Below are 12,833 nucleotides of genomic sequence, written 5' to 3'. Positions count from 1 at the left end.
GCCAGGAATGGGGCACAGGATACCCATGTTTAGAGCGCAGTTGTGGGATTTGGGGGCAGAGCTCCCTCCCTGGGGCCCTTCCGTTGGGGTTCCTCTCCCTGCTTCTGTCCAGCTGACCCACAGGTCTAATGTCCCCAACAGACACAGGCCCAGGTGGCCCAGGGCGGGGTGTCTCGTGGCAGCAGGGGTGCCAGGCCTGGAGGACAGGTGCTTGGTGGCTGTGCTGCCCTGTGGCAGCTGAGAGTTTCTGGCCTCCAACAGCTGACCTGGGGGCAGGTGGTGGCTCCACTCAGAGCCCTCCACCCTGTGCCCTGTCCAGAGCGCTGTGGACTCCAAGTGGACTCTGATCAGGGGCGCAGAGTATAGGGCCTGGTATGCGAAGTGTTCAGTAGGATGGCCGCTCTCTGGGGCCTGGCATTTGCGGGGTGGGGGGGCTGTCCTCTGCCCCCTAGCCTGCCTGATGGACAGCAGCCAGTGGTGCTCTCAGCCCTCCTGCCCGTGTGCTGAAGCAGCTGCCCTGTGGTCCCCCTCAGACCCATCTCACCCCCCCACCCCCAACTCCATGCTCCTCCCTCAGACCTTGAGCGCCCCACACGTAGTAGTCGTCCTCCTTCAGACCCGAGAGGCCCCCTTCGGACCTGTGAGGCCTTGAAGCCCTGAGACCACAGCTCTGAATCGGGTACCCTGTCTGGGGACCCCTTCTCCCCTCTCTGCCACCCTTTCTTGGTCCATGGCTACTCCCGGCCCCCCTGCCCTAGTCTGAGAAACCTGGAAGGGAGTGTGTAGAAACTGAAGTACTTTCTGACATTGCCGGGGGGCTGGGAGGGGAGAGTCTGCCCGCCGGGGCGTGGAGGCCACTGCCAGGCGCCCCCCAACTCCGCGAGGGGCCCCGTGGCTGGGGTGGGAGGGGCCGCCCGTGCTGCTGAGTCAGAGGGGGCCGGCCTGGGCGTCCTGGAGGGCGGGCGGGAGCGCGCACGGGTGGGCAGGCCGCAGTGCCGGCAGGGACCGCCTCGAGCCAGGGAGCCAGGCGCCACGAGCCCCGCGGCCGGCATCCTCGAGCTCCGTGCCGGGCCTGCCTGCCTTGCCAGCCGGCGCCTGCCGAACCCTGTGCCTCCACGGGCCTCCTCCCTGTGCCCCGCCCGCTGCCCTTGCCTCACCGCTCCCGGCAGCCATGGTGGCCGGCATGCTCATGCCGCTGGACCAGCTGCGGGCCATTTACGAAGTGCTCTTCCGCGAGGGCGTGATGGTGGCCAAGAAAGACCGTCGGCCCCGCAGCCTGCACCCCCATGTGCCTGGCGTCACCAACCTGCAGGTCATGCGCGCCATGGCCTCCCTGCGTGTACGGGGCCTGGTGCGAGAGACCTTTGCCTGGCGCCATTTCTACTGGTACCTCACCAACGAGGGCATCGCCCACCTGCGCCAGTACCTGCACCTGCCGCCTGAGATCGTGCCTGCCTCCCTGCAGCGAGTGCGCCGCCCTGTTGCCATGGTGATGCCTGCACGCCGCACCCCCCATGTGCAGGCTGTGCAGGGTCCCCTGGGCTGTCCGCCCAAGCGGGGACCACTGCCAGCAGAGGATCCTGCCCGTGAGGAGCGGCGGGTCTACCGCCGGAAGGAGCCCGAGGAGGGGGCACCTGAGCCCCCGGTGGTGCCCGCCACCGCCCCAGGGAGCCTGGCAAGGCCTGGCTTCGAGCCTGCCCCACCCACAGGTCAGCTGCGTCCTGGCTCCAGCCTTGGGGAATGGGAAGTGGGCACCGAGCCTGGGCCTGGGGCTGGCGTGGGGAGCACCACGCGGGAGCTTTGCTCTCACCAGCAGGTGGCGCACCCTCTGCCTGCGGGTGCTGAGAGGGGACCCACGTGGCTCCTCCTGTCTTGAGGACCCTGGGGTGGGTAGTCCAGGAAGGAGCCCGCCTGGGGGCCCCTGCCAGCTCACCCCCAGGCACACCCTGGGGTGGGGCTTTCAGCGCCTGGACTGGCAGGACCAGCTGTTAGCCTGCTGGGCCGGCCCTGCCCTCTCCCCAGGGCTGCCCTAGTCCTACTAACCAGGCTCACCCTTCTCCTCATCCTAGTGGCCTATGTGTCCCCAGGCGCTCTCTGCACGAGGCGGGGGTTTGCAGAAGCGGGGTTGGAATGGGAGGGGGCAAAGCCGGGAGAACTGCCTGACCTTTCTGAGCCTTGAGTCTGTCCATTGCGGGTGACACCTGCCCCTGTGGTTTTGTGGCTCAGATGGAGAATTGTGACTGGCCACTTGGCTGGCTTGGGGTTGGCGATAGCCTTGGGGCCCTGGGAGGGGAGAGCAGGCCCCTGGGTGAGCATCACGGCAGGCCAGAGGCCAGGGTATGTCAGCTCTTGGGCTCAACCTGAGGTCTAGGCAGATCCTTTCCCTGTGGGAGCTGGCTCCCAGAGGATGGGATAGGTCCAGTGGTCCCAGGAGTTGCTAGCACCCATGTCTGTGCTCTTTCTGTGTGGGATACCTCTGTCCCTAAGCACCTTAGCTGGCAGGACCGAGGTGGGCGGAGACACATGTCCCATGCAGCTTGAGGCCCATGGGTTCCCAGAGCTTACTGGCCTTGGTACAGAACTTGGGGCTTCCTGGATCCCCCAGCACAAGGCAGGCTCAACCACTGCTTCTGTGTCTCACCACTGGGGCAGAACTTGGTCTCTAATGGGTTTGGAAGGAGACCTGGGTTTGAGGCTAGCAGGGTGGGCAGAAGTTTGCCAGGTGAATGGGGGTCAGGAGACCTGGGTGCAGGCCCAGGGTGCTGAGTGGCCACCCGAGTTCTGACTTGGTCTAGGTTAGACCCACTCAGACCACACCACAGGAGCCCACCTGGGATGGTCAGTTTGGTTGTGGGGTCAAGGGTTGGCCTCTGGGCCCCCCCGTTGTCATGGGCAAGTCTCATGGCCTCCTCCACTCATGTCAGTGGGGTGACGGTGTCTCCCTCAAGAGTCAAAGAGGACCTGTCTGCTGCCCGGTCGGTGCAGGCCAGCGTCTGGTGGCCAGGGCCTGGCCTGGGGGTCCTTCTGCCCCTGCCTTTCTGCCTGCCAGTGCCCTGCCTGTCCTCAGCCCTCTGTGACCAGCCCTCTCCCCAGCTCAGGTCTTGGGTGTGCCGGCAAGTCTCCCCCTCCTCCTTTCTCCTTCCTTCCTTGTCTGTCTGTGGCCAGGAGGGGGACTGGGTGTGGCTGTGGTGGGCAGAGCAGAGGGCACCGCAGCCCTGAGAGGTGACTCAGTCCTCCCTCCTGGCCTGGCCTCCGGTGGCAGCTCAGAGTTTCCAGCAGGAAATGAGCTGCGGCTCCAGGCTGAGTCAGGCTGCAGGCGTGGGCTCCCTCGGGGCTGAGCACGGGACCATGGGGCTGGAGGCCATTCCTGCTCGAGGGGGGATTCCGGGTGTCCTTGGGGCCCAGTGCAGAGAGGGGCCACGTGGTCTGCAGGCCTGTGATGGCCCCACACTCAGGCTAGGGCCATTCTGATGACACCCGGACACTTGGACTTCTCAGAATTGGACATGATGAAGTTACGAGCTACACAGACACCTTCCTTTCCCTCGCCAGTCCCCTGGCAGAAGGCTGGGTCAGGAGCACGGTGGCCCGTTGCACTAGTTGACATGAGGGCCTGGTCAGGTGGCCTGCCCGGCCAGGCGCTCACGGGTGCGGCAGGGCATCAGATGCGTCTGCTCCCCTCGGTTCCCGCCCTCAAGGCTCCCACCCCGTCTCTGTCCACACCCACCTGCCTGTCAGCCACAAACTGGCTGGACCCAGCCCGAGCCTCTGGCCCTGGGAGCCCCGAATATCTGGGGATGAACTGGGTGGGAGGCAAGCAATGGGGAGGCAGCTTTGGAAACAGCTGGGGAGGCATCCTCTAAGGAGGTGTCCTAAGCTGCACTCTGGCCACTGAGGAGGGACCCCGGCTCCGCCAGGTGCAGGGGCCAGGAGAGTGACAGAGGGAGGCTGAGAACATGGGAAGGTCCTTGACTGTGACCAGGAGTTGAGGTTTACTTTGTGTGGTAGAAAACCAGTGGAATGGGTTTTTATATGTGAATTTTATGTTTCAAATAGTAACATTTTGCTTGGCTCAGGATTAAAAATGAAAAAAGTGGACACAGAAAAAGGTACCACCTGAATGGGTGGTGTGTGTATGCCAGGTGCATGTATGCATCCCAGGCACGTGTCCTGGGAGGATTGCTTTCCGGCCTCCCCAGGCACCTTCACTTTCCCACCCAGCACTCATCCGGGAGGAAGCTGCCCCTCTTTTCCATGGCCTTGTGGTGTCCTGCTGGGCGGTGGGACACATGGGTCCAGCCCATTTTCTGCAGCCACTGCTGGCTTTGTGTCTGGGCTGTGTGTGTGTTTGTGGGGATACCTGTAAAACTCTGGTGGGCTTTTTAAGCAGGGCTACTATGGCAGAATTCTATGGACCTTGAACTTTGTCCTCTGGCGACTGGGTAGAACCACCCCTGGAGGAGCACAGAGGCCAGGACAGGAAAGAGATGTCGTGTTTGCCCGTGGGGCTGGCACTGAGCTGGCTGAGAGTCAGTGGAGGAAAGACCTGCTCTGGGGCCTGAGGGGGCCAGGGTGTGAGGGGAGAGTGTGGGTCTGGTGGGCCTGTGGAGGGCACAGCGGGCAAATTAGAGGAGCCCGGTGCGCTGTGAGCTGTGCCAAGGCCCATGGATTTGGGGCAGGCCCATCCTCTGGGCCCCCTGGGCTGGTCTGACCTGTTGGTCTGCTATACTGCCCCTCTGCCCAGCTCTCAGACCAGGGGGTGCCGTGAGGAGGAGCCTCCCAGAGCTGGGTGGGGACGCCTGGGCGTGAGCAAGCCCTCCCTCTGCTTCCCACCCTTCCCTTCTTCCTGCCTTCCTGCTTGTCCTCTGCCAGCTCTTGGAGCTGCCTGGTCCACAGCAGCCATGGACAGGTACAGCATGGAGGAGCTGATTCAGCTGGGCCAAGGTGGGCAGGGCCTGGCGGGGACCGCGGGCATATGGGAGGGAGGGGCCAAGGCCTCCAGCAGAGGCTGGGCTGGGCTCTCCAGGCAGCTTGTGGCTGAGGCCCTGGGAGGCCTGGACATCAGAGCTGCTTGGGCGTGTGTGGTGTGGGATGGAGACATCTGGATGCAGCAGGCCCTGTCCCAGGTCTCCATAGGGCAGAGGGGGCCTGTCCATTACCCTGCATGGGCACTCCTGCCTCCAGGGGCTAGTCCTCTTTTGGCTGTTGAATCATGGGCTCTTCTGAGGCTTCCTCCAGCCCAGCCTAGCCCCCGAGCTGGCTGCTGCAGGCCAGTTTCCTTCAGAAATGATTTTCTGAAGCCAGGTTGGCAAGCAGGAGGCGTGGGTGGGCCCAGAGTCCCCAGCCCCGCTGCTGCTGGTCTCCCTGTGTGGATGTGGGGTGCCCCCACCCCAGCAGTCAGAGGCCAGGTGTGCTTTGTTGTGCATTGTGTTTGGCTGACCACGCACGCCAGAGACCACCTGGGCTCTGTCACGACCTCATGCAACTCCAGGCGAGCATGTCACGTTTCTGTGCCTCAGTTTCTCCATATGCATAATGTGATAACGGCAGAGGATTTGCTTCATAGTGTTTCCTGAGGATTAAAATAGAATCGCGCTTGGTGCACAGGAAGTACCGATGGGATATAGTCCTTTCCCTCCAGGTTAGCCCTCTGCCAGGGCCCAAGGGCATCCAGCCTCCTGGAAGGAGAGGGGTGAGATTGTGCTCTCCATGTGCTGTTTCCCCAGTGCCCTGAGGTCCAGGGCAGCCCAGGACGTGGGGCGGGCCTTCTGTAGGCCAGGGGCCGCGTGGGGTCTGGGGTGGAGCTCAGGGCAGGCCCCGGGAGCAGCCTGGCTGGGGAGGCTCAGCCCTGTGCTCACAGGGCAGCTTCACTGGGGGCCACCTGGGTCTCTGGCTGGTGGTTTGACCTTGGGGAGGCTGTCCCGTCCCTCTGGGGCAGGTGTTGTGTTGAGTGACTTGTGCGGGGCTCTCTGGGAGGAAGGGAACAGCGTCCCCTTGTCCAGGTGGCCCTTCCCAAGTGTACCCCAAGAGGTGGACAGGGTGGGGGAGGGCGGGGCTGCACCTCCTCCCATGGGGACATGAACCCCCAAGCTCCAAATGCCCATGCCAGGCCTCGTTCTGAGATGGATCCGCCAGGCGGCTTCTTATTATTAGATTCACCGGTAGGAGCCTCGGGTGTTGGGTGGCACCGCCCAGTCAGACTGGACTCCAGCGAAGGCTGCGGCCCCCCTGCCCTCGCTCTGCACGTCATGTTCTAAGTCTGGAAGTGACGGGCCTTGCTCGCCTTCCTTGGGTATTTATATCCCGTGGGCCCCCTGCCCACCTGCCCCTCCCCCATGGACTGGGGCGCTGCTGACAGCACACACCGTGCCCTCCACCCACCGCAGGCCACCACTGTCTGCGGCCGCTGCCTCCGAGGGCCGTGACCCTCCCCATACCCAACACCCACTCCCTGTCTGCCTGGTGGGTTCCTGCTTTTGTCCCCAATGAAGATCGTGCCGGGTAGGTGGGGCAGCCTTTGAAGGCCTTGTGAGAGCCAGTGGGGCCGGGGGCTGGGGGCCAAGGGAAGGAGTTGTCCTTAATGCCCCTGCGCACAGCTTGCTTTCCAGGCCACCACCCTGGCCCCTCCCTCTGATTCTGTCTGCTAGCCCACATGGATGGATGAGGGGCGTTGGGACTCTGGGGAGGGTGCTTTTCTTTGAGCCTGGTTGGGTCAGCTGAAAGCTTGGGGGGAGGCCCTGTGAGGGCTGGGGCACTGGCATGCATCCCCCTGGGCACCAGGCAGCTGTCACCAGGGGGCACTCTTGGAGGCTAAATGGAGTGCTCGGGCACGGCGGTCACCCTCGGGTGGGGGTGCTGAGGCCGTCCAGGCTGGTGGGGGTGCTGCGGCTTGGCCACGTCGCCGCAGGCCCCTCCTCCGGGGTGTGGCTGTGGGTAAGCAGGGGTTAAGGCTTGAGCTAACCTTGAGCGCGACAGCTCTGCGCGGGGACAGCTGAGCTGGGCGCCGCGGGAGGCGGTGAAGAGTGCCCAGCGGTGGGAGGGAGGAGGAGCAGTTGGTGCAGCGGGCCGGGGGGCGCCCGGCAGACAGTGCGGCGGGGCGGGCCTGCGGGGCGGGCCCTTGTCTCGGGGCGCCCCCCTCACCGGGAAGGGAGGGGTCTGTCCGGCCTCACACAGCGGTTCGGAAGGGCTGCTCCGCCTGCTCCGCCCACGGCCGTGCGGCCCCAGAGCCATGGAGCCCTCGGGCAGCCTGTTTCCCTCCCTGGTGGTCGTGGGCCATATCATCACGCTGGCTGCCGTATGGCACTGGCGCAGGGGGCGCTGGCGGGCGCAGGATGAGCAAGGTAAGCGCCGCTGGCAGCTACCGCCTGGGCCCGCTGGTCGCCAGCCGCTGCCCCGCCAGTGGGCTGGAAGCAGGGCGGGGCGACGGGCCACCTCCCTCCCACCCCTGCATTTCCCTGCGCCGCCCCCTTCCTGTGCCGTTGCTAAGTACTAGCACGTGGTCGGAAAGCTATTGTCCCCTGCCTCCTACCCTCATTGAAGACCCTGCCCTTTTCCCCCGGGGTGGCTGAGGCTCTGGCCGCGTTCTGGGTGGGTGAGTGAAGGAGAGGCTGTGGGCCTCCGGACTGGTGGATGTGGGGAGTGCAAGAGGGTCCCCTGTGGAAGACAGGCCCCGCAGGCGCTGGGGAAATGGTGCACAGGTTGACTGTCAGCTCAAGCCACCCCTAGCAGATGCAGGGCAGGTGTCCTGGGGCAGGTCTGGGGAGAGACTCCCGCCCAGGACTGAGGTGGGGCTGGCCAGGGCCCAGGACGCCGCAGGGCAGGTAGCCAGACTGCGTTCTGCCCTCCCCTACGCAAAGTCACCGCTCTGGGCTACAGCCAGTGGCAGCCATATCCAGTACGGGACTGCTCCGCACCAGCGTGTGGGTTCGCCTCTGCCCCAGCCAGTGGATCCGGGTGGGGCTGCAGGGACTTGGCCTCTGGCCAGAGGACTGCCCTCACGGGACACGGAGGTTGTAGGGACTTGCCTGCAGGGAGTGGCCAGGACTGTACCCAGGCAGGGCTGCTGGGGCTCAGCCTGGGTGCCAGGCCTGAGGTCTGAGTCAGGGTGGGGTTTCTAGGCTTGGCGTTGGGGGGTTGCTGGTGACTCAGCTGCAAGGCGGTCAGTAAAACTCGAAGGCCAGGGCTTCTTCCCCCTGGATCTGGCCGGCCCTCCCTGCCCCACTCCCTTGCCCACTGCCTGCTGCCTCCTGTCACTGCCCTGTGGTGCCCCTTAGGGCTCTGGTGTGCCCTGTTCTTGGCCGCCCCATCCCTGGGAGCGTTTTCCCGGTGCATGTCAGGCTAAGGGAGTTTCCCAGCGCCTGGGCGTCCCCTGGGGCCCCTCTCCGCGGGAAACAGGGCGGCCGGGGAGTTCCCAGGCCCCTTTGTCTATGTGGACAGCCTCCCCGTTCCCCCAGAACCCCAGGCTGAGCTGGATCCTCTCCCTCCAAGTTAGGGGCGCGGCTTCCTGGCCGTGCTGGGCGGGGCACCCGGCCAGGGGCCGGTTCTTCGGGCCTCGGCACGCTGCCGAGGCGGGAGCGGCGTGGCGCGGCTGGCGGCCTCCGCTGGGGCGGGGAAGCGGAGCCCCTCGCCGCCCCGCCGCGGTCCTGGTGGGCGGCTCCAGGGCGCCTGGGCGCATGGCTGCGGCCGGCACTTGCGGGGCGGAAGGCGCTTTTGCGTCGCCGAAGGAGGAGGTGCTGGACAGGCTGTGCTGGCTGGACGGGGGCTGCGAGCAGGCCCGCAGGGGCTACCTCCACGCGCAGCTGTGCTGTGTAGGTGTGTACCCCCGGGAGGGGCGCGGGCCTCCAGGCCGCAGCGTGGGATGCGAGGCGGAGCCAGCCTAGTGCAGCTGTGCCCCGCGCTCTGCTTCGGACACACCTGGGCGAAAGGCGGGGTGCTGTCCCTGGCCTCTTTATACCTTCTGGGGGTGGGGGATGGGACGGCGGGCGGGGCACCTGGGCTTGGGCTTTGGTTTCTGGGCACCGGCAGTTGGCAGTCAGGACGCCTGCGGGCTGAAGGAGGCAGGGGAGGTGCTGAGGGCAGCTTGCCACCTGGTGCTGCGCGGGGCTCTCCTTGGCCAGCAGGGTCCCCTCCTCAGTCTGCTGGCTTCCCATCTGGAATGTTTTCAGTAGTGTGGGACCTGCAGTCTTCCTTTCCACATCTGTGAAAGGGGCAGAGGAAGCACCTCAGGCCGTGGACAGCTGGGGGGGACACTGGGTGCTGTGCAGAAGCACCAGTGCTGCGGGGGGGGTGCGACCTGGTGGGGGTCCTGGGGAGCCCCGTCGGCATTCAGCAGTGCTGGAAAAGCCTGCAACGGCGGCCACAAGGCTGCGCCAGCCTGGAAGGGGCTGTTTGTGTGTTTGAGGGTCTAAACTGGATGGACAGGGGGCGGGCAGGCAGGCAGGCAGGCGGGGCTGGGAGGGAGGGAGGGGCCACGGGGGTGAGCTCTGTGACTCTGGGAGGAGCTCAGAGAAAGGAGACGCCCAGGCAGGAGGGCCTCCAGGTGGGGCTGGCGCTTGAGCCTGCCTAGTCAGGTGGAGGCCACGCCCCTGCCCCTGCCCCTGGGCAGCGGCCTTGGAGGCCTCTTGGGGGCCAAAGCCGGAGAAGGGGCCTGATCTGGGACTAGGATGGGTGCTCACGCAAACCCTGGGTGCCGGACCCTGGCTCCTGCAGGCTGCAGCCTCCCCTGGAGCCCCCTGTCTCCACCTCTTCATGTGTCTCCGGGGGGCCTAAGCTGTGCGTACACGTCACCAGAGTGACACCCCACTCCTGCAGGCGGGGACTCACCTTGTCACTGATGAACTAGCCCACAGCCTGCTGTAGCAGGTGCTCAGCACTAGTGGCTGGGGGAGTGGGGTGTTCCTGGGGAGGCCTTTCTACAAGCTTCCGGGGGTGTGTGGGGTGTGTGTGAGACATTCTCTGCTTGCCCAGTGCTGGAAGCGCTGATCAACGTGGCGTGAAATGTGGGATTTTGGGGGGCTACTGGAAAGTGAACTGCTGCCTGGGAGAGTCGTGGGGGCCACCAAGCTGGCCCAGCCTCCCCAGGCCCTCTTCAGGTTCTGCTCTCTTCAGGGGGGGGGGGTGTGCATGGCAAGAGGTCTCTGCCTCTCCTGCCAGGCTCAGAGTCCAGGCTTGGAGCCTCAGGGGCATCTGCAGAGGTGGGGAGGGGCATAAGCCTTACGGCAGAGCCGGGGTCTGGCTGTGCCCCCTAGGTGTAGGGTGGCGGAGTGTGAGCAGCTCCCCCTGGCGTGGGCACCCTCGTGTGGCCGCTGAGGGCAGCTGGACTGGGTGGGGCCAGCTTTTCCCAGAAAGCTGTGAGGTGCGGGGGAGGGGCAGCGGCTCACAGCTGGATCACATCAAGCCAGAGGCCGACTGGAAAATTCTTGTGGTCGGGGCGTGCATTCTTAGCTGCGGTGGTGGTCGGAGGGGCCAGGGCAGTCCCAGTGTTGGCCATAGGCAGCTCTGTCCACCACCGAGGTCCCAGGCTGCGCCCCTGCGCCCTTTGCCCTGTCTTCCACCTTTACAACCCTGAATTGGCAGCCATCTGAGCCCTGCCCGCTGCCAACAGCCCCCACCCATCCTGTCCTGCAGCCCCCAGGTAGGGCTTCCTTTCTGATGAGTCACCGTGCCCAGCCCCTTCCCCAGCCCTGACTCACTGGCTGGGCCCCCTTCATGTGCTTCCCACTCCCCCCAGCCCCCCCCCCCCCCCAGCGTGGAGCAGAGATCTGCAGATCGGGCTGTCCTGCCCGGTGAGTCAGCGCTCAGCTATGTGCCGCTCCTGCCCTGCGGTGTATCTGCCCCCAGACTGGGCTCTGCTCCAGGATGTGCCTGGTGGGCAGCTCAGGAAGGGCCAGGTGGGCACAGGACCACGGTGGGCCTTAAGCAGTGGCATGGTGGAGCCTAGCAAGGGTGGGGGCTGTCGGTGTGGGGTGCCGTCATGAAGCCTGATTTACAGGGCTGCAGGAGGATGGCCACTGACTGCCCCCCACCAGATGTTGCTAAGCTTGGTTGTGAGGAGGGGGTTCCCTCCTGGAGTCCCTTCCACCTCTAGCTGGGCGAAATGCTGGGATAGGAAGGGGGGTGGCCGGGTCTGAAGCCTGATCTTGGTTTTCTGAAGAAGGGCACAGCCGCTGGGCCCCGGGGCTGGCCACACTCGGGCACCCTCCTTGTGGTGGGGTGGCTGTGGGGATGGCGTTTGGTCTTGGACCTTTATACCAGTGAGTGTGCGTCCAGGTGCCAGGTCCTCCAGGGCGGGGGCGCGCGTGTGTGTGCGCGCGCGCGCACCCCTGGGCTTCCTGTTTCTGTCGGCGGAGGGTGCGGCCGTGGGGGAGGGGCTGCCTTCCTCCTTCCCTCTGCGGGTGGGCAGGGCCGGGTGGGGCCCCCGGGGCGGGGACAGCCTGCTAGGAGTGGAGCCGGCCGGGTGTGGCCACACCGAGTCCCGCTGCGGGGTGAGACGGTGATCTGTGTGGGGCCAGCCTGACGCCTGGGTGCCACGCGGGGTGCGGGAGCTGAGCACCTGGGGGCCAGGGGCAGCGTGCTGCGGGGCCGGCCGCACCATGGCGCAGCACCGGCCCCACGCGCCCGAGGGCCTGGGCAGCAAGAGAACCAGCTCGGAGGACAACCTCTACCTGGCTGTGCTTAGAGCCTCTGAGGGCAAGAAAGGTGGCATCCCCTTCCCCCCGGGCAGGACCGGCTGGCCCAGCTGGAAGGGCCCACTCCCTGGGGCAGGGTCCTGGCACCGGGCGGGGTGGGGCCGGACCCTGAGGCTCTGAGCCGGGCGGGGGCCCCGGGCAGGGGTCACGTCCTGGTCCAGGTGCAGAGCTGCTGGTCCGGAGCCATACGTGCCCCGCACAGAGGGCCGGCCTGCTTGGTGAGGCAGCAGTGGCCTCGGGGCCTTGGGTGGGACTGCATCTCAGAAGGTGCCTGCCCTGATGGGAGGACACTGAGGGGACCTTCCTCCTTCCCACACCCCTGACCAGTCCCAGGACCTGGCCTGGAGTCCCCACTCAGGTCCCAGCCTCCTGGCCCCCTACACAGCGAGTATGGGGGTGGGGCAGGCTGGGACTTGTGTGTGTGCGCTGTTGGCCTCTGGGTGTGGCTTCCAGGCCTGGACCTCCCACCCCTGGAGGGAGACGGTAGGGGGATTGAGCAGCGGGCACCTGCTGTGTACAGCCCCTTCCCCTGACTGTGCTGCCTGGACGGGGCTGGGCAGGGCCCGGGCACCTTAGTCTCCCTGGCCTGCTTGTGCAGAGCTTCAGTGTGTGGTTCTGAGACCCTCTTCAGGCACCGGCCACTGTCCGCGCGCTGGCCACCTCCTGAGGGCTCCTGGACGACTCCCAGGCCCCAGGTGACTGGCCTTGTCTCTCCCAGATGAGCGGGACCGTGTGCAGAAGAAAACCTTCACCAAGTGGGTCAACAAACATCTTATCAAGGTTGGTGTCCCACATGTGATGCCAGGTTGCAGGGTGGAGGAGACGGTGGGTAGGGATGAAGGAGGGAGGCTGCCTTCCAGTCAGAACAGACCACCCTGCTCACCCACGGTGACCCTGCTGGCCTGGGAAGCTCACCTTTTTACCTCTGAGCCTGTGATTTTCTGTTCTTTTTCTCCCCACGCTGCTCCTGTCTCTTTGCCCCCCCCCCCCCCCCCCCCCCCGCCTCCTGGCCACTCCTTACAGCACTGGAGGGCAGAGGTAGGTGCCTCCGTGGGGGTGGGGTGTGTTCTGTGTGCCTCCTGCTGCTTGCCCTGTGGGGCCGAAGCCTGTCCCCACCCCAGGGCTTGGTGGTGGTCCGGAGACCAG

The 12,833-nt window shown here is 65.7% G+C and overlaps 1 protein-coding gene across 10 annotated transcripts in view; it reads left to right on the top strand.

Annotated features, from left to right (window-relative positions):
• The window catches only part of PLEC (plectin), a 51,344-nt gene that overhangs the window by 15,591 nt on the left and 22,920 nt on the right, over positions 1–12,833 (top strand). For 4 of the 10 annotated variants that reach the window (XM_037023301.2, XM_073230325.1, XM_037023314.2 and 1 more), the window contains one exon: positions 12,406–12,467. In XM_037023301.2, coding sequence (XP_036879196.2) covers positions 12,406–12,467 — 62 coding nt within the window. Of the gene's footprint in view, positions 1–1,004; positions 1,710–4,886; positions 4,945–6,369; positions 6,502–7,076; positions 7,341–8,670; positions 8,812–11,489; positions 11,698–12,405; positions 12,468–12,833 lie in introns of those variants that run through there. The other 6 variants (XM_037023298.2, XM_073230322.1, XM_037023317.2 and 3 more) reach the window with 6 other exon arrangements.

Source organism: Manis javanica, chromosome 2 (genome assembly GCF_040802235.1).
Source record: "Manis javanica isolate MJ-LG chromosome 2, MJ_LKY, whole genome shotgun sequence".
Lineage (NCBI taxonomy): Eukaryota > Metazoa > Chordata > Mammalia > Pholidota > Manidae > Manis > Manis javanica.
This window is presented reverse-complemented; position numbering and strand designations above follow the sequence as displayed.